Source organism: Castor canadensis, chromosome 10 (assembly GCF_047511655.1).
Source record: "Castor canadensis chromosome 10, mCasCan1.hap1v2, whole genome shotgun sequence".
In the NCBI taxonomy this organism is placed as follows: Eukaryota; Metazoa; Chordata; class Mammalia; order Rodentia; family Castoridae; genus Castor; species Castor canadensis.
In genome coordinates this window covers 125166475-125192039 of record NC_133395.1, presented here as the reverse complement: position 1 = coordinate 125192039, position 25565 = coordinate 125166475, and the positions used below count along the sequence as shown (strand labels likewise).

Here is a 25565-nt window from a genome sequence, read left to right as displayed (position 1 = left end):
TGTTGTTTTATTAAATGAGAAAGCTAAGGTTTGAGCAAGCAAGTTTATTGTACTGGTCTTCTGTTGACATAGACATCATTCCATCCTTAACAGATGAATTCTAGAAGTGCATTCTGAAGAGTGTTATGGGAGAAATAAGTATATAAGAATCAGTCAGTATTCACAAATTACTCCTTTTCTGTAGTTTTTATTTTGTTTACCATAATTCTTTGTTTTCATTCTAATGGAATATGCCTTTTTAAGTGTTTTTTTACTATAAAAAAATGAAACCTCTGGATGTTTTGTATAAGAGTTGGCTAAAGTAGGATACAGATGTGAGACTTATGATTTAGCAGGGATTAGCAAGCTTTCTGTGAAACTCAGTAAGTATTTGGGAATTTATGGGCATTATATTCTCTCTTGCAGTTACTCAGCTCTGCTCTTGTATTGGGAAGACAGCCAGAGATGATGTGTAAACAAATAAGTATAGCTGCGTTTCAGTAAAACTGTATGCACAAAAACAGGCCCATGGGACACACTTAGCCACCCTTAGCTCAGATCCTCACATGGGTGTTTTTTTAGATAGGGTATGCAAAGGTGTGATGTGATTTGAGGGTCATCAAAGGGCTCTGTTTTACCTTCGTTCTTTAACCAAAAATCTCCTTCTCTGTCAGTTATGATGCCAAAAAATGCCAACCATGAAAATTCTTTCTATGGGACAATTCTTATGTATTCAGAAGATGGATTTTTTTTAAATACCATAGGTATCTTATGCATAAGTAACTCTGATAGGCATTCATTTATGATTACTTTAGTCAGAAGTCTAGGATTTTTCAGGGAATTGGACAAACTACAGGTAATTTTTAGTGATAGAACAAGAGGGGAGTTCTCTAGAAGGAGCTGTAATAATGGGAAGTGCTAAGTGTGAAGAAAAGCGTTGTTGCCTGTTGAAGATGGTATTGATAATAATGTTCACTCTTGAGTATCTGCTCCATGTAATGCTAAATGCTCTGCATACAGTCTCTTTCTGCCAACACCATGTGGTACAAAAAACTCTGACCTCCATTTCATGCACAGGGTTACCGGACTTAAGACAAGTTATGCAGTCAGGGCTTGGTGGCTAGGAAGTGTCAAAATTGTAATTCATACCCAGGTATTTTGATGCTAGCATCTTAGTTAAGTAATGAAGTTCAAGGAAAGGCACTGAGGCATTGCTGTGCTGTAGGCTGAGATAGTAAGACAGGAGAGTACTTGTGTGCTTGACTTGTGTGTAATATGAAAAAACAAATAAGCTGTTTTCTTCTACTATAAACTCTTGGCACGAAACACTTCTGTGACTCACTGTGTGAGTTTTTTCCAGACTGACTATTTCTCTGACACCAACTAATGTCCTGCGATTCAATTAAATTCTGACCCTGCCCATATTTAGAGTCAGATCCCAGATGTTAAAGGCTCAGTCCCACAAGACTGCCCCTCCTTTCAGGTGCCAGTCACAAGTCTTAGACTCCCATACTTATGACTAATCAGCTATAAATTGGGGATTTTCACAACCCCTTCCTCAGATTCCATCATTTGCTAGAATACCTCATGGAACTGATTGATATACTTTATTTACTTTGCCAGATATTTTAAAGGATATAAATGTCTTCCAGGAAATTCCAAGGGATTAAGAGCTCTGTGTCAGGAAGCAGGATCAAAGTCCAGTTTTTAGAATGAACCGTCTACCTGGTACTCCTATTGCTCAGAAAATTCCAAGTGTTAGGATCTCTGTGCCAAGAATTATGGAAGAAGTCCAAAATACTCTTCTTGTTATGAATCACAGTCTACAGTTGTTAAGTAAGCACAACAAATATAGTTCTAAGCTCTACCTCCCCCTCTACCCCCCCCCACCCCAAACAAGAGACTTGGGCCATGAGGGTAGCAGTTTGGTTTGGGCTCCTTTTTATTGATTGATTGAAGTATGATCTTGCTATGTAGATTAAAGTGACCTCCAACTCATGATTCTTTTTGTGATACTGAGATTTGAACCCTTTTCCTTTAGTTTTTTTCTTAGTTAGGGTCTTGCACTTTTTGCCTGAACTGGCCTTCGACAGCAGTCCTCTCACCTATGCCTCTCATTTAGCTGGGATTAATGGGCATAGGCCACTGTACCCAGCTTGTTTGTTGAGGTAAGGTCTTTTTGCCCGAGGTGTCCTTGAACTGCAATCCTCCCAATCTCTGCCTCCCAAGTAGCTGGGATTATAGATATGAACTACCAGTCCCAGTCATTTACACAACATTTTTACTTCCCAGCCCTCTTATCTGTCTCTGTATCTAGTTATGTAACTTAGTTTACTCTACAGAGAGGGAACACTTGGCAAGGGACCATTGTAAATACACACCCGTTTTATCCCACAGCCCCATCCTTCAGTTTCTGGGCTAGCTGTGGGGTTCTTTCTGGTAGTTGACAAATAGCAAGCTCATTTCTGTACTTAACCTATGCATCATATTGCAGGAAAGCATCTTTTGAAAATCTGGCTTTGCAGGCATTTGGTTGGGACTGCCTTCTGAACTTTGCATACATATCCATTAATTATCCTTTCTCTTGAGCAGCTTGTAACTAATCTTTGTAAAGGGCAAAGATTAGCTTGGAACTATTTTGATTTTGCTGGTTTATTGATCTTGACCAAGAATTCTTTTATTTGAAACTCTTCACTTAGAAAGTCAATTTGATAGCCTTTGCCCATTCATTTTGAAGGTGTCAGTAACAAGTAGTCTTGCCAGTGAGTAATGGAAGAGCTAAAACTACTAATAAATTAATTAGAACATTATTTATAAACCCAGTGGAAAGCCAAGAATGAAGGTGCTTTCCTGTTGATTATTATACTGCTCATTAACTGCCGAGAAAATGCCATTGTAGCAAGCACAGAACATTGGCCAATGCCTTTGGTAATTGTAGGATTCCATCATTATTATTTCAATATTCTGCAAAGTAATTACTCTTCCACTCCCTGAAATCTCAATGTGTGGGGAGAGTGATTGGATATTTTGTGGCAAGACTTAAGGACTCAAGTAGACAGTAACTTCCATAGAAGACATTCTCTTGTCAGTCAGTATCCTTTAAATAAATTGTGGTATGGATTTATGTTTATGCCTAGTAGTCGTAGATGTAAATAGACCAATTCTACATAGCTTTGCATCCAAGTGTTTGAATGTTGAGGTAAGGAAAACCTGCTAGAGTTTATAATCCTGGGATACCATAATGTTTTCTTTTCCTAGGCAGCGAGTAGAATTAGTAGACTATGGCCATTGCTTTTCAGTGAGCTATCCTAAGGTGATTGTTTCTGTTTCAAGAGGTAGGTGCCCTCGGTAATGCTGGAGGAGAAGGGGAAGCATCTGTAAGTGCTTTGTCAAAGATACTGCCTGTTGCTATCGGACGTGAAAGATGTTTCAGTGACGTGGTGTCATGCTGACAAGTTTCTACTCTAAGACGATAGTAAAAGGGTTGGAACCTAGATACTCAACATGCTATCCTCCCCCTGCAGTTACTCCCTGATTGTCCTTAAGAAGATTCTATAAGTCAAGTCTATGCCAGCATGGAATGAGTTTTCTGTTCTCCAGGGCTCTTCAGTAGGCAATAAAGAGTTCTTCCTGCAGCAGAGATTTCTCCATGGTACTTATGATGCTTGGCATCCTGATGTTGTCACAGGACAATCGTGGTCTCTTACTGTTTTGTAACTGAGTCAGAGGAGTCATGAGGTAGGTACACACAAACCAAAGGCACATCTCAAACACTTGGGAAGCTGAGGCAGGAAGAACTTGAGTGGAGGCCAGCCTGGGGTACCTAGCAAGACTCTTAAAAACAACAACAAAACCACAAGACCTAACACTAAGCTGTCTATAAGAAACTCACCTTTTCTTCAAACATGTACACAGACTAAAAGAGAAAGGATGGAAAATTATAGTAGACCCCAAAGTAAGCAAATAAGTACACTAGGGATTTTTTTCCCATTTTTTTTTTTTAAGATAAGAAAACCAGGGCTTAAAAGGATTTACGCTGTTTTTATCAAGGTTATAGAGTTAGTAATAGATATTGGAGACTGCTAAAAGAATAAATTTCAACTTCTTTCACCCCCCCCCCTTAAAAATTTAAAAGAAAAAGGGAAACTGTGAGGAGGCAGATATGTTAATTTTTCTCTTATATACAAATTTCAAAATATGTATATCAAAATATCATCTTCTATATATTAAATGTATTTATTTTTTTTAATTAAAAAAAATATTGCAGAGTCAGATAAGAATGAGATTTTAAAAAGTAAAACTTCTGGCCCAACATTCTTTACACTGAATCTTTTTGAAGTATCAAGAGGATATAGATAAAATTTGAATTTCACTCTGCAGTGTTAGAAGGACAAAGTAGGACCAAAGGATTAGTACTATTGAAAAAAAGAGATGAGGCATTGTATGTTTTTGCATGGAAGGGAGAGGTGATAAGAGCAATTAAATATTAAAAATTAGAAGTTTAGTAAAAATGATGAATCAAAGCTGTTGTACCTAGTCCCTGGTTTTTAACTTTTATTGTTACTATATTGAGCAGACATAAATTATTACACTTTTTACCAGACTGCATGTCCCAAGAGAATAGGGACAATGTGATATTTGTATCTATATCACATTTAAAGGTCAGGAAAGCCAGAGCAGCTTCTCCTGGCTATACCATGAGAAAGAATGACAATATCTGAGTTTTTTTTTTTTTTTTTTCTCCTATGTCTGTGAACTTGGAGAATTTACTTACACATCCTAACGTGGTACTCAGGTATGTTCCTTTTTCCTTTATTTAGTTGTCTGTTTTGATGCCAAGATAAACTTTGATGACAACGCTGAATTTCGACAAAAGGATATATTTGCTATGGATGACAAATCAGAGAATGAACCCATTGAAAACGAAGCTGCCAGATACGATCTAAAGTACATAGGACTGGATGGGAACATCGCCTGCTTTGGTGAGAGGCACTTTTGTCAAAAGAATGTTTTCCATATTTTTGTAGAATTCAGCAACTCTGAATTTCTGAAATGTTATTTTCCAATAGCAAATAAACAGGTTTTTCTTTTTTTTTTTTTTTTTGTAGTAGGAGTAGTAGTAGCTAAAAAGTCTTAAGCTTTCCAGAGTTGCTTTGTTCGTTTGGATAAGTGGTCAGTGGTTTGAAGCAGTTTCTCTCCTACGTACTGTGGAGGTTGTGGGTGGGATAATTCTTCTCTATAGGGGACCGTCTTGGGTATTATGTGTAACAGCACTCTTGTTTTCTACATGCTGCTCACATTCCTGTGATAAAAACAAACTAGACAAAAATTCCCCAGGCATTTCCAGATATGAGTGGTGCACAGAGTCACCCCATTGAGAACTACTGACTAAATGTCTCTGTTAAAATTCGCTTAGTAAAACTCAGAATCTTTGCTGTGCAAGTCAGCGTTAATATGGTCGAACTATTGATAAATTTGGGTTTAAAACAAAAGGAGAAGCACACATAAATTTTAATGACTTTACTAACCTTTCAGATTCTGTGGTAACTGAAGGACAAAATGCTTAATTCATTAAGACAGTTTATTAATAAAACAATTAGCTCCATCATACTCATCTTGTGAAAACGGTTTCATGCAGCCGAGAGAAGAGTGAGTCTATAGAGGCGATACAATTTCGGTGATTGTCCACAGCTTACTGTGCTGAGATTTACATGCCCGCAACTTAATTGCACAAGACTGTGTTTCTGGTAGAAACATTTCATGCACTGGAAACTTAGGTCTTTGTCTTAATGGAATTAAAATAAAAAAGATTTGTTGCTCATTAAACCAACAGTATCATTATGTTCAAAACTGAAAAGACCTCATCCGATAGTTTGCTGTTCAATACAATAGAAAATGACATCCAATTACAAGTGGTACCAAAAGCTCTTGCTTTGTATTGGAGCAATATCTGTAATGTAGCAGATAACTCACATCACTCTGATGCTGATAAGCTAATGTGCTGTTGATATTTGTAAGCATTTGGGAAAGGGGGAAGATACAATGGTGTTCTTAGAGCAAATTAAATACTGATTATTTGTAGCCTCTGTAGGAATGTGCATGATTTGACCAAGTAACAGCCTCAAAAGCCATGATTAACACATTTCAAATTGTTGGGTTAAGATCCTCTGTAACCCATTTGTATTTTAGTTGCCCCAGGCTTACTTATATTAGTCACTGTTCATAGACTAGTCTGGGGAATTCAGGGGTCAGAAAAAATAAATGTTACTCTACCTTGAGAGTTTTGCTGTGTTCATGAGATTTTTTTTTCCCCTTTGTAACCTAAGGAAAATAATTCTATATAATTAAGCATAAGAAGCAAGAGAAATGCAATTGATCAATAAAGTTTAGCTCTCGAAAATAAGAATTTCAATGTTAAACTCCTTACTTTGTTTCTTAAGACAGGCTCCTGAGGTGTGGGCACATTTGGGCTCAGTTTTAATAATTGGGTTGTTTATAAGCATTTCTTTTATCAATTTGAAGAGGAGTAAAAGGATAGGAATACTGGTTTTGGTGCTATCATTTGTTTCATGAGTTTTACCAGGATAAGGCCATACACACACGCATGTTTTTAATACGTGTAAAAAAGTGTGGACCCCATTGAAGTTTTGACCCTGTGATTGAATTCCAGAGGCTTGCCACACTCAAAAGAGCATATTTTCTCAGCTAGCAAAAAATTACAAGAATTGCACTTTTTACTCAAGTCTTTTAAACCCCTACCAACTTCTCAGAACCTAAAACTTGCCCTTTACCATTAGCCCAAATTGGTTATTTCCCTAACTTTTCTTTCTGTCTTCTAGATTGAGTTAACTTTTTGGTAAATCCTCTCCTTATTCTCATTTTTTGTTCTTGATATGCACAAATCCTGATTTCTTATCATAGAATATGGATTTATCTGATTAATGGATTTCCAAATAGCACACAAATTGGCCTGAGAATGATAAGCCTCTCCTTTTCAGTATTGGGACAAGGAAAGTAGATGGACCCTTTAATTGTTGCTAAACTTATCCTGTCTCCTATGCCATTTGCATTTTACAGTGAATGGTGCAGGACTTGCCATGGCTACTTGTGACATTATTTTCCTCAATGGTGGGAAGCCAGCCAACTTCTTGGATCTTGGAGGTGGTGTAAAGGAAGCTCAAGTATATCATGCATTCAAATTGCTGACATCTGATCCTAAGGTAACCTCTGTCTTAGCAGGGAGATTATATAATGTTCTCATTTGTCTCTATCAGGAGCCATGTGGTTCTTGCTGCTCAGAGAATGAATAAGCCACATGCAGCTCCAGGTGGAAATCCTGCCATGTGTTCATTATAATAATACTTGATGATTTAAATCTCATCTTGGGCAAAAGGCTTATAAGCAACCCCAGGATCTCATTTCAGAGGCTGTGGCTATAAAGTCTTAGGTGGAGGGAAATTAAGACAGTGTGCCAAAGTGAAACGTTGATTATCATGAAATACTGTTTGGGTAATTGATACTAAAGCATTAGTCCTATGCTTACGTGACTTAGGACTCAGTCCCATATTCTTCCGTAAAGATGGTGAAGGTGCTACCATAATATGGGAAGATTATAGGATTGTAGAGTCATCTATCACTATATGTAATATAGAAGGAAAATAATGGCTTCACCTGCTTATGTATGCCATTTAACTTTCACCTTTGACTTATGTCAATATGGAACATAGGTACTAAGAAGCAAATAACTGAACAGTCTCATAGTTTCTGTCGTTTCATGAATATTTATTCTTAAGTAAAATGTAGTTGTCTAGGATGTCGCTACCACATCTATGCTATATGCATTGCAGGCATTCAATTTGTTATTTGCTCAGTTAGTAAACAACTGAAATACCAGTTTGCTTTGTTTCATCCGTGCTTACTCAGTTGTCAGGGATAGCAAGGTTTACATGAATGCTTGTTACATAGAGCGATTACAGTTTTTTGAATGTCTAATATACATGACTGTCATTTAATTCTTAAAAACCTTGTGAGATAGGTATATGCCACAACCATTTGCTATCAAACTTTATTTTTGAGTTAAATGTTGTTGGTTACAAAGCATTTGAAGAGATGTATTCTGAGCTGTCATCCAGGAAATCACGAATGAAAACAATACTTGGAGATTTTTTGTTTTTGTTTTAAAGAAATGTGTTGTAGGACTGGGAGTGGGGCTCAAGTAGTAGAGCATCTGCCTGCAAGCATAAGGCCTTGAGTTCACACCCCTGTACTGCCAAAACAAAAGAAAAACAGATGTTGTGAAGTTTATTTGGAAGCTTTTTATTGGTAAATATATTGGCAAATATATATATTGGTTCCCCTACTGAAAATTCTGTTCTTTATTGGTAATATGCACGTCTTCTTATGCCTTAGATAGTTTTTGTTTTTAAGGTATAGTTACCTTACGTTTTGCTCTTTTCTTCTGACTTACAATGGTAAGGTGTTATTAGCTACTTGTCTTCCTTTCTCCGGCTTTATTCAGGAATAACAAAAGCATTGATTGAATCAAGTGCCACCTAACCATGAAGAAAGTGTCTACGTATAAAGAAAGATTTTTCTGTTTATGAAGCACACTGCATTGGTTAGGTAGAAACATTTTCAGTGGCTTTCTCACTTACTGTTTTACTTGTCCCTTCTTCCTGCTTCTTTCTAAGGGGATAATCATTTTCTTCCCAGAGATTCCCAGACCAATTAAAATTTGTAAATATCATGGACTGGACACACAGCACTTCTGGCTGCTTGAACCACAAAGTACCCTAAGGACAAATGTCTATGACATAGTAATGAACTTTTGGCATCTACTGAAATTCATTCAGTGCTAATAATTGAGAGTCATCCAGGGATTAAATCTAGCTGGACAATCATAGTCTTTTCTTAGTGGCTGATCTTGAATTTTGATTTTGTAAAAGTACGGGTTGGAGAGGTTTGAAAAATCACATGCAGACCATTTTTGTTGTTGCTTTTGTTGAAACATTCCCTTCAAAAATTTTGACTTTACCTTATGGAATAATTTCAAGTGCTTGGAATATTTAAACTTTTTTGAGATTGGCTCTCATCTTGGGTAGATAAAGGTATGTGGGAGTTATTTTATTTTTCTCATGCTATATCTGGAAAATGAATGCATAGCTCATCTCACAGTACATTTTCCAAATCTTGAAATTTCGAAGCCAGTTAAAAAGCATGGAAACATAATGGGTATTTTCAATCCTGGCGTTGTTTCACACAATTCAGAGAAGAGAGTCTGAAAAGCAGTTTGAGTTTGATCTGATTTTACAAGTTTTTGTTTGTAGTTCTGACAGTAATTATTTCAAGTAGAGCCCTGTCCACCTGCCCAGAAGTGGAGGTTCCCAAGAGCCCACAGCTAATTATTTCAAAGATATTGATTTTCTTGTTAGATACAAGAATTAGTCAGTTGAATACACTGAAACTCAAAATTATAAAAGGCCTGTTAGTGTTAAATCAAATCAATTGATACTGACAATTACTTGTTTGTCATATATACATTTAATTCTGTAGATCAAGTGTTAAACACAGCCTCACTCAAGAAAAAATATTACAGATTGACATATATTTCCACTCATAATGTCAGCCATAGAGTTGAAACATCATTTCTTTCTTTCTTTCTTTTTTTTAATTGTTGTGCTGGATGCGGTACATTTACAGAAATTCTTACCTTGTATCAAATATATTATACTTGAATTCATCCTCTCCTCTTCCTTGCCTATCCCAAATGCTGAATTTCACCAGGACCTAACACAGGCATCTTTATCACTAATGTGCTTCTTACTTGTTTGTAATGTATGAAACAGAATTTCTCTACTAAACCGACTAAAACGAGAGCCTTTTCAAGATAGCTTACTTACTAAACTGGATTCACATGAAGTATATCGTTAAATATTTTACACTCTTATTTTCCAAGTGGGCTTAAGATGAGAGAAAGGTAATGGAGTTTGTTCTGCTTGTGCTAGAACAGATCTGATCTCATTTTCTTCATTTTGATTTACACAATTCTAATCTTAGGGAGTAAAAATGATACAAAAATAGCAAATAGAAGTACAATTTTTATTGTAGTCTGTTAAGGATCTAAACATGTTTTAAAGGAAAAACACTACCTAGAATGTTATCTTGGGGGTTTTCTTTTTGTAAATTGTGCTTTGGCTTATATTTTTATTTCTGAGATTAGAATTCTAGACGTGTAGAAAACGAGTGTAGCAACATCTGGACTGTGTGAATGAATGAAAGCCAAGGACATTTGTCATGAATCTTACCAATAACCTACTCTGTTGGCCAAAGAAGCAAACCTGTTGCTCTCCAAAGACCTGATTTTGAAAAGCAATAGTAAATGAGTAGCATTAGTGAAAGGACCTTGCTTGATTTGACTGTGCTTCCTGTTTCAATCTAACTTAAAGCCATGTTTTCAGAACCCTTTTAATGTAAAGTAATGAGCTACAAGAGCACCAAGGAGTGGGCTAAGAATGGAAGAGTTTCATGGTGGGGCTCTGGAGCCAGACTGCCCGGGCTTAATCACTACTATTGGTGTGGGGTCATGGCCTTGTTGTTTTAACTTCTGAATGCCTTGGTTTCCCTAATTTACAAAGTGACAATGACAGTACTCATCTCTGAGGGTTGTTTACATGAATTCACACACACACACACTTTCCCATTGAAAAGGGTAATGATTTTATGTGTATGTAGTTGTATGAATCATTCCAGAGGGAACGTGTCCATGTAGCCTTCAGCTAGTTGAAGAGGTAGTGCAGAAGCAGCACCCTGGAAACCTCCTTTCATGCCCTCCCTCAAATCCTTCCTCTGTTTTCCCTTCTCCCAAAAGGCAGCCACTGTCCTAATTTCTAATAGTACAGATTCCTTGTTGACCTGTTTTTGAACTTAATACATTTGGAACCATGTGCAGTATCATCCTTTATGCTTGCATCTTTTGCTTAACTTCACTTAGGTTATTGGTTAGTGTTTTCGTTGTTAATCGTCCTATTAGGTGTGTGGCCATACCTGATTGTGGTTTAATGTCTTTTTCTTATAACTGATAAGGTTGAGCACACTTCATGGATCAGTTAGCCATGTAGATATATTTTTACATGTCTAACCACCTCATCTGTAAAGTTGACCTGAAGATCATACCTAAAAGCATTGTTTTAAGTATCAACTTGGCAAACACTTCTAAACCTCATTGAAAACTTAGTTAATGTTTTGGAAATGTTAATTTTTTTTAACATTTCCAATATGATAGAATTAGATAAAATGTGTAACTGCAGACATGGAGGTGTCTGAAACAGGCTCAATGATGATCCCTATTAATCTTGTTTCAAAATTGAGAGGAGGTTAAAATGATTCTGTCTCTTGCAGTGATTCTCTCCTCAGACAACCAAGAAAGCATAATTCAATAAAGGGAGGACTCAATTCATACTTGAGAGAACCACAAGATATCATTTGACATAAATTTGAGAAGAGACTAGCTCTCTTAGCTCGGTGGTTCGTGCTTCAAACTAGAATTTGAGGCCTGAGAGCTAAAACCACAGACAGGCCCTATAACAAATGTCATCTTTTTCTCTTCACATTTATATGGTAGGTGTGAAGCTGTTCAAAGGTAAACTGAGGCACCAGAAAATTTCAGAGTGTTTCTTTGAACAAATCGTAGTTTACAAATGAGGTGGCTCCAAACTGGAAGTGGTTCTGGGCCTCCACTGAGGGGACCTGAGGGGAAGGTTTTTAGAGAGAGGGCAGGCACAGAAGTGAGCAAAGAGAACACGTGGTTGGTGGCAGCCGTACAGTTTTGGTTTATACTGCTGAAAATTCTTAGTTAAATAATGGTAAGTTATTTCGCAGCTTCTTATTGGTTAGCCTTAGGTTTCATTTTTTTTTAAATATAAGCATTTATAAGAAATATCTCCAATTAAGCTTCATGTATGTTTGCAATCACACAAAGTTAAGATCACTTAAGACCTAACTGACTTTGCTGAAGAATGCTTCAAGCCACGTCTCTGTTTTAACAAAGCAAAACCCATTTCATTACATTTCAAATGTATTTGCTGGAATACCTTATCTTTAAGTGAGTATTTACTTCCTAGGGTAATAAAATCCTTTTATCTGTTTTTTATCTTACAAAGTTATAGGTTCTGACATTTTCCTAACATGTATATTATGTACTTTTGATCATTTTCACTCCTCCATTACCCTCTCTTTCTCCCCCACTGCTCCCTCTTAGGGTGATAAAATTCTTGAGGGCATTTGTTTTCAAATGTAGTTTCCAGCGCTGTGCAGCGTTATTTTTGAAGTGATTGCCAACCATTCCTATTGTTACAGGTCTGCTTGAAAACAGATTTTACTTTCATAGAGACTTGAAAGTCCACTCAGCCATGCTGGGGTGAGAGTAATACTGATAGTCCAGCGTAAGAAGAATAAAGTTATTTTGTGTCTATGAATTTGTAGCCCATCATTTAGTCTCCTCTTTCACTTAGAAGAGGCCCTTATTTTTTAAGTATATTTTAACTTTAATTGCCATGCAGTAATTGTATGTATTTTATGGGATTCATTGGGACACTTCTACACACATAGACAGTGTATAATCACTAGGTTGGTCTAGACTTGCCCCTTACTTAGTGCAGCCACTCTCTGTATAAGCTAGAGAATAGAAAACCACCTGCCTTGGGCTCTTCTCTTCCTTCCTTGTTCTCAGTGGTTTTCCCCACTTGTCATGAGTATGTAAATGCTGATTTTGCATTTCTTTTCCTGAAGGCCAGTTGATTAAAATTTCAGACAATATCTCCTCCTCTGTGCCCATCTCCCTGACTATGATCTGCTGGTATTGTTCAGTAACATCTAAGTCCTGGCAACTATGCTTGATTCCTGTCTGACATACAGGAATCCGTGTGTCTCACAGCTACTATAGTTTCAGAGCATTTCTTATGCAACACTCTAGGTCTGTTTTCCTGCTCCTTGCTGACATAATCTCAGAAATCAAATGTATGTTTCGTACTCTCTATTCTGCCCCTCAGATTCAGATTTTAATGTGCCTTATTTTGTTTCATGTTCAGTGACTTAAAGAATTTAAGAGACTTAGAGAAAATCTATGTAAATTTTATCATTAGTCCCTCTAGGCTCAGTAATTATGAATCTTGTAGTTAGAAACCTGTCTAGACTGTTGAAGAGAAAATGGACCATTAATCATATTAAAATGTCAAGAAGGTGGGAAATACATGAGAAGAGTTCTGTGTTTTTTGTTTTTTGGTTTTTTTTCCTTGGTGTTATTGCATTGAGTAAACAACTGGTTGAAAGCAACAATTAGAAAAAAGTACATTATCTAACAAGACAATCAAATAGTAGCTAGGGATAATATCAAGAATCTTATGATGGCAGGGCATCTGAAAATGTCACTACTGTTATTTTTGATGTGTTGTTTTGGTGTCTGGAGAAACTTGATAGAGGAATCACTAGATGTGGAGAGGTGAATTTAGGAAAATGGTCCAGAAAAATAAAACCAAAAATCCTGGACTGTGAACATTTCTGGTTCTCTGTGATGCAGTGGAGGGGAGTTGTGATCTGATAAGATGAGCCTGTGGATTCAAGAGACTATACATCCTCCCCCTCCCTCTCCCCCTCCCCCTCCCCTTTTCCCGTCCCCCTTTTCCCTCCCTCTCCCCTTTTCCATCCCTCCTCCTTTCTCCTCCCTCCTTCTCCCTCTGCCCATGCTGCCCCACCCCTTGGCAGAGAATTAGGAATTAGGAAAGATTGTTTCATTGTGAAATGAACAACATATCCATATGGGCCTGCCTAAGAAATTGGCTTGACACAGTGGTTTGCTAAACAGTCATTTGTCTGTGTTTAAGGGTATTTTATAAACACCATTCCCTTTTCTATAATTATTACATTAGGGAAATATAAAGCATAGAAAAGCGTAAAAGTGAATCAAATTACATATCTGTATTAATGAATATGTAATAATTTTGGCAAAACTAGTATAGAATTGATAGTGTTATACAGTCTGCTTTTTTTTTATTTTTTAGTTTTTGGGGTGGTACTGGGTTTTGAATTTAGGGCCTCACACATGCTATGGAGGTGTTCTACCAGTTGAGCCACTCTGTCAGCCCCCTTCATTTTTTATATATGTTTTTATCTACTTTGTATACTTCTCATCAACATTTTCAGTAGCTGGATGATACTTCCTTGTATGGATGTACCAGTTCACTTAATTTGTTAGTGTTAGTTGGTATTCTGGGTGCTTCCAACTCTACCCTGCTGTGAACCTCCTGGTAGTCATAAATTTCTGTACAGCTCAGATTATTCATATGAGTCCCTAGAAGGGTGGGTCAAAATCTGTACAGATTTTAAGGTTTTCACACTGTTGCTGGACTATCTCGATCCTAGTTGAAGGACTGTATTCTCTACCAAAGTGATTATTTTTCTTTTAATCAGCATTGTTTCTGCCTATTTGTGAGCAAAAACACTCATTCTTATGTCATTCTTTTATACAGTGAGTTTTAATATATAGGTATGTGCTTGACATTGATGGTAACAGGCCCTTTTATATATGTGGTCACTATCTATACTGTCTCTTGCCATTGAATTGATTTATTGATTCATTGGCTACTAAATCAACGTGTCTACTAATTAAGGTGTCTTAAACAGAAATACACACAAAACAAGGTTATCAATTGCTTTCTTGACAAGCATGTTATGACCAGAGGCTCACAGGACCTAACCCTGCATTTCCCCTAAGAGCAGTGGTTCACTATTCGCAAGTTCATTTTGGTCACAGTGGATAGTGAGAATCGCCTTAGAGTGTTTGGGAAGATTAGGAGCAGCCCCTCAGAGAGGATATGATAGAGATATGCTCCATTTTATCTTTTCAAGAAAGGATGGTGAGGAACCCCTGGTCTGAATATAAACTGAAAAATCTTTTTCTTTTCTAACTTGATCTTATTTTATTCCCTGAAGGAAAGATTTGGTTATAAGAACCTTCAGGATGTGCCAGTAATAGTCTTCTAGACATATTGGCTATATTACTGTGGATTCAGTGAATAAAGTTTGAGGAAACTAATTTTTAGTTTTCTTTGTTAGTTTCTTTTGTTGTTTTGGTTTGGTTTTGGTGGTACTAGAGTTTGAACTCAGCCTTACACTTGCTAGGCAGGCACTCTACCACTTAAGCCAGTCCCTCCAGCCCTTTTTGCTTTATTTACTTTTCAGATAGGGTTTCACATTTTTTTCCCAGGGCCAGCTTTGGACCAAGATCCTCTTACCTATGTTTTCTATTCAGGCTCAAGCTGTCTTACTGATGAAGATGGGTTCTTGCTAACATTTTTGCCCAGTCTGGTCTTTAACTTTGATCTTCCTGATCTCTGCCTTTAGAGTATCAGGGATTACAGGGGTGTACCACACTTCTGACACCTTTCTCTTTTCAGTTAACAATGATTTTCTTACAAATTTAGATCCTTTCACTTTTTGCACTTTGAAGGTTTTTATATATGTGTGTATACACATTGTTTTACCTTTGTAAATTTACAGTTCCTACTAAAAGTATGAGATTTAAAAAATTCCCTTACTTTATTCCCACAACATAGCCACTATTATAAGTGTGTTGAATTTTCTTCCACTGTTATTTGTTATTAAATAATAAATATCTCCCCATGTTATTAGTTGGTCTCTGACTATCATTTTTATTAGTAGTATTAAACACTGGCCAGCTTTAAAAAGCACTTTGCTATTTCGAGGATTATTTTAAAAAGTCTTATATCTAAAATTTCTTAAAGCAGAATACAGTGGTGTTAACATATCAGCCACAGTAGTAACAAGTATGAAAAGCATGTGGTATATAACAGACTGTTTAAATAACAATTTAAAAAGAAAACTGACATCATTTAGGACCAAGCTGGATACTTCTTGAGTATTTTACACATCTGTTACTTTGATGGACTATTGAGAGTTCATTTTAATTACCTCTGGATTACTGGTGAGTCATTCATTAATATGTAATGTAATCACTCTGAATTGCGTAGGTGCTGTACTACCAAGAATTTCAGAGGCCACCTAATGCCTCTTCCAGATGGCTTAGTTCAGTATTGCCCTGACATCTTCCTGATATATTCACTTCTGTGAGGGGAATGAGACCTACACCAGGCCTGGCAGTGCACACATGTAATCCCATCTGCTCCAGAGGTGGAAGCAGGAGGATCGCAAATTCAAGTCCAGTCTGGGCAAACTTTGCAAGACCCATCTGAAAAACAAAATACAAACAAAAGGAGTAGGGGTGTGGATAATGTGGTAGACATTTTCCTGGCAAGCACAGGGTCCTGGATTCAATCCTTAGTACTACCAAAGAGAAAGAATAAGAAAGAATGGAGAATGGGACTTGTTACAGGGAGCAAAAGAAATTCATCTTTTTTTCCTAAGCTCTTTCTTGTGAGAATTCTCAAAAGAATTGTTTTACTAAAGGAGCTCATAAGAATAAATTGATTCCTCTATGCAGTCTCACCAAACCTTCTGTCTTTGTAAAGGAACAAGACATTGCAGATGACCCCCTAAAATGAGTGTCTTTTTCATCTCCACAACCCTCCTCAGATGTCACTTTGGTGATAATTTGTGCCTATTTCCCTTTTTCTTGTGATAGTCATAATTTATAGTCTTTGCCACTTAATTACCTCCTTCTTACACTCACTTCGTTTTTCAATTCTGTAAATTTGTCCAAAAATACTCTTTGCCTTCTTCTCTTTCATCTACTTTTTCAGTGCTTTCCATTTGCTTCGTATTCTCTAAAATTAGCTAGAGGTATAGGTTTTTCTTGATTTTTTTCCCTCCCATCATTCCTTTGCTTTGTTCACCTCTTATGATGATTCATTTCTCTTGCCCTTATGCTCATGCATGGAATATCACAAGTTCCCCCAAAGTGTCTATTCAGAGCACATTTATGTTATTGGTTCATATTTTTTGTGCTGTGTCAGTCATTTTCTTCCTAGCATATTCTCTGCTAGAAAGAAAAGCATAAGTAAGTTGTCCTGACATGGTTTTGTTCCCAGCTCATGTGTCTGGCAGGACTTTGTAATGCGATGGAATGGGTTGGCAGGAATCATACTCTAGAACCAGACTTACCCACCAGGGTCAAGTACGCAAGGGAGGGAGGGAGAGATGTCTTTGCAGAGGGAAGGAAGGTCCCATCCAACAACCAGAGAATGAATGCAGATTATAGTTGGTTGTACAGAGAGACTTGTGGAAGAAGCAAGGGGCCATACATGAAAGCAGCATGTTGGGAACCAACAAGAAGACAAATGGGGACAATTCACATGTAGCATTGAAGGACTTCTCTTTTTTTTTTTTTTTTTTTTCCATTTTTCTTTTATTATTCATATGTGCATACAAGGCTTGGTTTATTTCTCCCCCCTGCCCCCACCCCCTCCCTTACCACCCACTCCACCCCCTCCCGCTCCCCCCCTCAATACCCAGCAGAAACTATTTTGCCCTTATCTCTAATTTTGTTGTAGAGAGAGTATAAGCAATAATAGGAAGGAACAAGGGGTTTTGCTGGTTGAGATAAGGATAGCTATACAGGGCATTGACTCACATTGATTTCCTGGGCGTGGGTGTTACCTTCTAGGTTAATTCTTTTTGATCTAACCTTTTCTCTAGTTCCTGGTCCCCTTTTCCTATTGGCCTCAGTTGCTTTAAGGTATCTGCTTTAGTTTCTCTGCATTAAGGGCAACAAATGCTAGCTAGTTTTTTAGGTGTCTTACCTATCCTCACCCCTCCCTTGTGTGCTCTTGCTTTTATCATGTGCTCATAGTCCAATCCCCTTGTTGTGTTTGCCCTTGATCTAATGTCCACATATGAGGGAGAACATACAATTTTTGGTCTTTTGAGCCAGGCTAACCTCACTCAGAATGATGTTCTCCAATTCCATCCATTTACCAGCGAATGATAACATTTCGTTCTTCTTCATGGCTGCATAAAATTCCATTGTGTATAGATACCACATTTTCTTAATCCATTCGTCAGTGCTGGGGCATCTTGGCTGTTTCCATAACTTGGCTATTGTGAATAGTGCCGCAATAAACATGGATGTGCAGGTGCCTCTGGAGTAACAGTCTTTTGGGTATATCCCCAAGAGTGGTATTGCTGGATCAAATGCTAGATCGATGTCCAGCTTTTTAAGTAGCCTCCAAATTTTTTTCCAGAGTGGTTGTACTAGTCTACATTCCCACCAACAGTGTAAGAGGGTTCCTTTTTCCCCCGCATCCTCGCCAACACCTGTTGTTGGTGGTGTTGCTGATGATGGCTATTCTAACAGGGGTGAGGTGGAATCTTAGTGTGGTTTTAATTTGCATTTGAAGGACTTCTCTTAACAAGCAGCCAGTGCCACCATCTTCAGGCTACAGAGGCCAGACTTACAGCAAGTAGAGGCTTGGTTCTTGGGAGACCAGAGTATATGACCAGGTACTTAAGTCAGGAACTCAGCCATGCATGCAGTCAGCTGTCAACCATGAGATCAGTTGCATCACATACAATGGTTTTATTGCGGGGGAAGGATACGTGTTCCCCAGCATGCTGAAGCAACTCCTCAACGACACCTATGTAGATCAGGACTGGCCCTCCAGACCTTAGAACTAAACTGGACAGAAAGCCACTCAGCACCCTGAGCTGATAGGAATGTATGGAGTGTGTATGTGTGCTGGGCACTCTGAAGGGCACTGAAGATAAAGCCGTACATGAAATAGAGGCCTATCTTCTAGGAGCTGCCACTTTATTGAGGGAGGATTGGCAGTAAAGCTAACGAGTAAATAAATGCATGTGAAACAAATACCTAAGACTGTGTAAAGGTGGTGGTTCTTGCTAGGTTGAAAAATCAGAATGAAAAGGGCCTGAGAATTCCAGGGGTTAGTTATCTCCTAAGGGTTTCTCTAGGCAGCCATCTTGGATAGTTTACCTTGTAGGAAGAGCTGTTGTGACTCCTTTGTATTTGGAATTGAGGCTTGTGCTGCCAGAGAGAGAGACCATGCAGCATTTACTCCCATCAGGGGCTGTCCTCCATGCCCTTGACTTTTTCTCACTACTTCTTTACCAAAGTGTCCTAAGCAGTCTGGTTTGCTTTAATCAGAAAGAAAGATAAGGGGAAAAGGAGGCCTTTGTTCACTTGAATAGTTTAGACTGTAACTTTTTACACTAATTTGGGTAGCATCTCTGCAATTAGAGGACTTTTTTGAACATGCATGGATATTTTATCTGCATGTGCAGTACTCTCTCCTGAGGATGCTCTCTTACCACCTTTGAGGTCTTATGAAATGGAGCACGTCGAACAAACATATTAGCATTCCCAAGGGGCAGCTGGCATAAATCCGAGTTAATTATTTTCCTTCCAGCTTATCTGTGGGTTCTTTCATTAATCGTTATCTATAAGGATTCTCTACACATCCCTTTTTTGCAATTAAAACTCAGCAGTGTTTTTTAGCAAACATTTAAGTGTCTGCTGTAATACGTGGAAGCCTTAGGATCGAAAATAGTGAACAGATAATCCATTTGGAGCTTTAACCCTTGACCTCTAGATTTTATTTGCTCACTAATCTCAAGCAATATATTTTCTCTAAGACAGAAACAAAAGTGATTTAGAAACATCAGTATGTCCTTGTGCCCCTAGAATGTTGGAATTTGGTTAGCAGGTGTGAGAGAAAATGCCTCCTTCATTCTGTATTTCAATGCTGAATTCTTGTCATTTTGTATGTGTTATAACTGTGCTCAGTGGTTTAATTTTAGGGATGCAGCCGACTCTCCATTAAGCTAAACCAATTAATCCAAATGCTGACGTTGCTAAGCAAATTCTAAAAAAAAGAGGTAATTTGTAGTCAGATGAGAGTGAAAGAATAAAAGTAAAAAATATAAGAGTAAACAAACAGGAAAAGAGAATGTGTACTGAAGGAACAAGTTCCATGATTCAGCTTTTTTATATAGGTCCAACCTTAAATATACTGTTCATGGTAAGTCACACCAGGTTATAAAATAATGCAGAATACCTCAGTTAGGTAAGGTAGCAGAACAGAAAGTAAAGACCCAATACTATTTTAGATCTGTCTGTGTGTGCCTGAGTGTACACAACTTGGTGTTCCTGCAAGCAGCCAGTACTCAACAAATAATTTCCTGCCTGCATGTGTTAGGGTCTAGGCTAATCGAGGACATTATCACTTCTGCAGCTACTTGTCTACCCAAATGAGAATCAAGGATAACCTTCATTTAATAAGCAAAGTTCATCAACAGGATTTGTAAATTCATTTTTTTAGACAACTTCTTCACAAAGAACTTTTATTTCCTTATCTTCAAAGGTAGACTACAACAATGGGTCCTGTCATTTTAAAATGACTTTTTGTAAGCTTTATGAAATTACATCATCTTGAGCTAAGTCATTGAAGTAGCTCTTACTCATTTTGTCTCCATTAAGTACTATCAACTGCTTCTTTTCACAAGAGACTTCTTTCCTATTATTGTTCGTGTGTTTAATCTCTCCCTGTATTTTTCTTCTTCCCTCTTGATTTGTAAGTGTTTTTATGGTGATCCAGTCTTTCATCTATTCTTGTTACAAAGTACATCCTTCATTTGTGCTCTTTGGGAAAGGGAAGTGGTCAGATCTTTCAGAATTTGACAAATGTCTTGACAATAGAGGGTTTTAAGATGGAGATGTTGAATAAACTTAGGTTTGGTCAAGAAAATTGGTTTATGATGCTATATGAAATCAGGTCTTCCCTGAGGTTTTTCTTTGATAGATAAGGGATGAAAAATATATATAATTTATGTTTCTTTATACTAGTGGGTATTTGTACATAACTTCCATTCTAGATTATAATTAGAGAATCAGCATGTGACTTCCTGTCGTTACTGGAAACAGCATCTTTTGTTTAACTATCAGTTGAGAATTAGGATTTTTATGCCTTTGTTTTCTATGTTCAGTGTCAAGGTTAGACCTTAGTGCTATTTCTTCATCTCTGAGGTTGTACCATGTTATTGAGTGTTCCTGTCTCTCTTACAAGGTGGGCCAGAGAAGAAAAAGATATGACCTGGTTTTCATTCTTGTTATAGTTCCTGTTGTATGCCTGTGTCTCGTGATAGCCACGGCATGGTGGAATCACATCCCATATGAGGGTAAGACTCTACAGACAGACATTTATAACAGAAATCAGCTTTGAAAACCCCGTAAGATACCCATACATTTTAGTGCCATTAAGCACAAGAGTTCCTGTAGTATGATGAAATGCTCGCCCCATAAGGGAGACGTAAAGCTGTTCGTGCCTGTCTCTTGGGAATTCCTGCTTTGAAGAGAATAGCAGTGGATTGGCCTGCTTGATTTTACCTATTGATTTTGGCTCTTTCTCACACGTTCGTTCAGTCCCTTAGTCTATATAGTTGGATTCATATATGTGTGCATGATACAACTCTGATGTATGAGATGCACTTAAATCACACGGTGATGCAGATGTGGGCAGAACAGCAAAAATCAGAGGTCAGGAAACAGTTGCAGGGGATTCTTCTCATGTATATCGAATGGTCAAGGTTGTTTTTGTTTATTTTTTGGTGTGTTTATAGGGGGTGGTTTATAACTCTCCCACCAGAAGTATTGTTCTATGTCAGTTGACAGCTTGCACGTTAATGACAGTTCAGTTGAATTTCCACTCACCCAGCTCCCTGCTGTGTGACCTTGGATAAGTTGCATAATTTCTTAGTGTTTCATTTACTTGAGCTGAGAAGGAGCTAATAACTTAAGGCAATAGATGAAATAACACATGGAGTTCTCAGCACAGTGTTTGGCACTTTGTAACCATTCCATAAAAGCAGTGGTGACTACCTACAGGAAAATGGGTGTTGTGGTCATTTTATAAAGGGGCAGTTAGGTGGCCTCTTCCACAGGTTAAGTGTTCTATAATCCACTTGATAAGAAAAGGTCTGTAAGCCAGGTTACCTGGGTTTGAATGCTAGCTCTGTCGCTTAACTGCTCATTCTTGAGCACCTTTCTTAATCTGTCTGTGCCTCAGCTTCCTCGCCTGTAAAATGGATATGATAGTAGTTCCTACCAAATGTTTGTTGATTAATGAATGAGTTAATGTTTGTAGGGCCTTTAAAACAATACATTACATAGGACCTGTACAAGTGTTGGTGCTATTATGAACTTTCATTTTGTTCTTTCACTCTGTTGTTGTTGATTTCCTTTATTCAACAAGATAAATGTTCTGAGCCTATTATTGTGACTCTTTGTGTGTGGTGGGGGGTGCGAATAGTGAACTAAACAGAGACCATTCCTGCTTGAAGGGAGCTCACAGGTCATAGTCCCTACAGACTCTGTACACTCGCCAGTTCTCCAGTGATGGACTGTGACTGACGAGTGTTGTGGGGGCATGTGGTGAGGAAACTGAGATAAAGAGATGAATAAGGTCTAGACTTTGCCCTCAGTGAAGAAGAAAGTCAGTCACATGTACAGCTTTGGTTTCTTTTAGTTGGCCACACATTAGAAGCAACTGGGAGCCTTGCACACTCCCAAAACTGGGGCACACTGCACTCCAGTGGGATCTGTGCTTTGGGCTGGGGAGGGACTGATGTATCAAGACCATGGGAGCTTGAGGTGACCCCATAGTGTAGCCAGCTCGTATCAAAATAATGCATAGGGCAGTACCCCTAAAGAGGCTTATACTGCAGAAAGATTGAAGGAAGATTTGCATGTATTTGTAGGTTTAGGGATCATGACAGAAGCTCAGGGGACATTCTAAGTAGGTATTCTGGTTTTAGAGATCTTTTCGAAGAAATGACAAGAAAATGCTCAGAGCTTCTCCAGAGGATCAGAAGCCAGGGGTAGAAACAACTCTCCCTGCTTTTGCTAAGTGTGGAATCTTGTAGATAGCATTGATTAAAAATACCCTTCAGTTTCAGTTTTCACTCTTATCTTTTCTGGACTTCCTAGCTGATGCTGCCTGAAGTTATCAACCTAAATGAAGGGCCTAAGCTTGGGAGCTGCATTGTTAGAAGAATATTGTAGGACTAATATGGTTCTTCTTATATACAAATGTGGACCTGACACTTCACTTTTCTGTACCAACATATAAACTTGTTACTGCATTTATAAATTAGTTACATATAAATTGAGTGCTGTTGGAATTTTATCAGATAGGCAAACTGAGATTTGGGGCAAGGGGTAAAAAAGAAAAGGAAGACATATTCAAATTCTGTGGTTTTTAACGGAGTTTTTCTATATCACAACGTCATGAAGTTATCCTTCCAGGCTGTATTTCAGACTTATAACTGTACAAACTTTGAAAAGGAAGAAGAAAAACAGATCTGGAATGGGTGTCAGGGCTGGTGGGCCCTCCGAAGAAATCTGTGTACAGATTCATTGCATCATTGCTGGTGATGAAACCTGAGTGTCTCGCGTGCACTAAGTCACAGGAGTTAAAGTTTCTGGACTACAGGTTTGTCTTTTTCATTGAAAAGCAACCGGGCAAGTTACGGGGCCTCCTAGGACTTGCTTAGTCCCTGCTTGTCCCTGGAGGCCCCCTCTCTCAGCTACTCTTGGGAGTATTCTGCGGATCGCCCTCGGTTCACCTTGAATCAGAACTTGCAAGCTGCATAGCTTTTGTTCATGGAGGAGAAAGTCAAAAAATTTTCCCCTGCTCTTGTTGCAATGAGGAGAAATAATTCCATTTTCTTCCAAATGAAAAAAAATTGCCTTTTCTGAGATCTTAATGTCTTGTTTTAGTTAGCTGGGGTTTATATCATTTTGTTCCTTCTGTTTTTCTAAGATGAAGTAGAATTAACTACATTCTTTTATGTATGTTAATACATGGCTTCATGGCATTGTTAGCTCATGAAGCGAGAACTCATGAGTTCTTGTGAATAGTATCCTTGGTGATACTTGGTGACATTCTGTTGATCACTTACGCTGTTTATGTTTGAGACACTAGTATAAGAGGTGTGATGTTGAATGTCTAGCCTACTAGCAGGTTTATTCCCTGCTGGATAGCAAAGTTTCTGTTTTTTCCTCTCACCTTTTCAGACCAGGAAAGGAAATGGTTGGGGCCAGATACTCTAGCCTTGTTGGTATATGAATAAGCAATTTTGAAGATGAGGAAAGCGGAAGCTGGTTGGTTATGTTTCAGTTGTGGGGACTACTGTGTCCTTAACTAGAAAGATGAAGTAACAGCCCGTATCCTGAGTCTCTTCTTTTTAAGCCTGGAATAGAGTGTTCCTGAGGAGAAAGCTCTGGAGTGAAAAGACCTATAAGAATTCTGAATGACTGGGGGCTGGGAGGTGGCTGAAGTGATAGAGCACCTGCCTCACAAGCATGAGGCCCTGACTTCAAATCCCAGAACCACCGAAAAAAAAAAAAAGGAGGGGAGGATGACTTAGACACATGAATGGACATTAAAAACCAAACAACAAAATTCGGTAAAGGTACATTAAAGGAAGTCTACATTCAGCCAGTGAATTAAGCTTAAATCTAATTTTAAGTGAAGTTTCTTAAAACATTATTTAAACACTTTATATAAGCAACAGAGTTTTAGAATTGAGTGAGACCTTCTAAATATGAGATAAAGCAGTATCATAAAATGAGTTAAATTTGAACCAGTGCAGGAAGACTTGGCATGTTCTTCTGAAAGGGGGCCAACTCCTTTATAGTCACCAATCAAATCAAGTCTTATCTCATCCCCATTAGCTATTTTGTATAGCCACAGAAGTCTGCAGAATGAGACTGGCAAGGAAGTAGCAAATAAGCTTCATCTGGGGGCATTTTAACAGTAACATTCAACTCTTTGATATATATATATATATGTGTGTGTATATGTATGTATGTATAAATTCTGGAAGATTTTAATCTGTCAGTACTTTCCCTCAGTCTGCCAAGATTTATGGTAGAAATGATATCTGAACTCGGGGATCACGGGATGATGATGCTGGATATGTACACATCTTCCATCATTAAGGACTCCAGCTATACCTGCTGTGGGGAAGAGCAGGGCAGTCTTGATCAGAGACTTCAAGAGGTGACTGTCAGTGATATGTTCTTTGTTCCATTTACTTAAGGGGAATGGTTTTAATTAAACAACAATTCACATCTTTATCGCTGTCCTTGACAAACCTTGGGGAGTTTAATACTGGTGGTGCTAACACTTAGAGATTATCTGTAGAAAACAGCCTGTGTCTTTTCCAAATAAAATCTCATTTTAAAATGAACTTCACCCAAAAAGTGTGCAATGTGTACGCTTATGGATTTTGTACCTTATATTCAAAAAGACTTTTGATCACTTGGGAGCATGGAGCAGGTTTTTAATAGTCTTTTAAGTAAAGCATATCCTTTACTGTTCATTCTTTTTTGGAATTCAGAGTTTCTGTTCTTCATCACTAATGCTTTTAAGTCACAACCTTCAGAATTACTTGTCTATTGCATATGTTTCATTTCCTAAATAGTTCGTTTTTTTAAAATTTAACACATTGTCATTATAGAGGATTCGGAATATAGAAAAGCACATAGAATAAAATGAAATTATTCAAAATTCCTTAGCTCAGATACAGTGATTATTAAA

General features: G+C 37.9%; 1 protein-coding gene across 1 annotated transcript in view; it reads left to right on the top strand.

Annotated features, from left to right (window-relative positions):
• Window positions 1-25565, top strand: part of Suclg2 (succinate-CoA ligase GDP-forming subunit beta) — a 244423-nt gene that overhangs the window by 140536 nt on the left and 78322 nt on the right. Inside the window, exons 8-9 of the mRNA XM_020185303.2 lie at window positions 4800-4961; window positions 7057-7199. Coding sequence (XP_020040892.1) covers window positions 4800-4961; window positions 7057-7199 — 305 coding nt within the window. The remainder of the gene's footprint in view (window positions 1-4799; window positions 4962-7056; window positions 7200-25565) is intronic.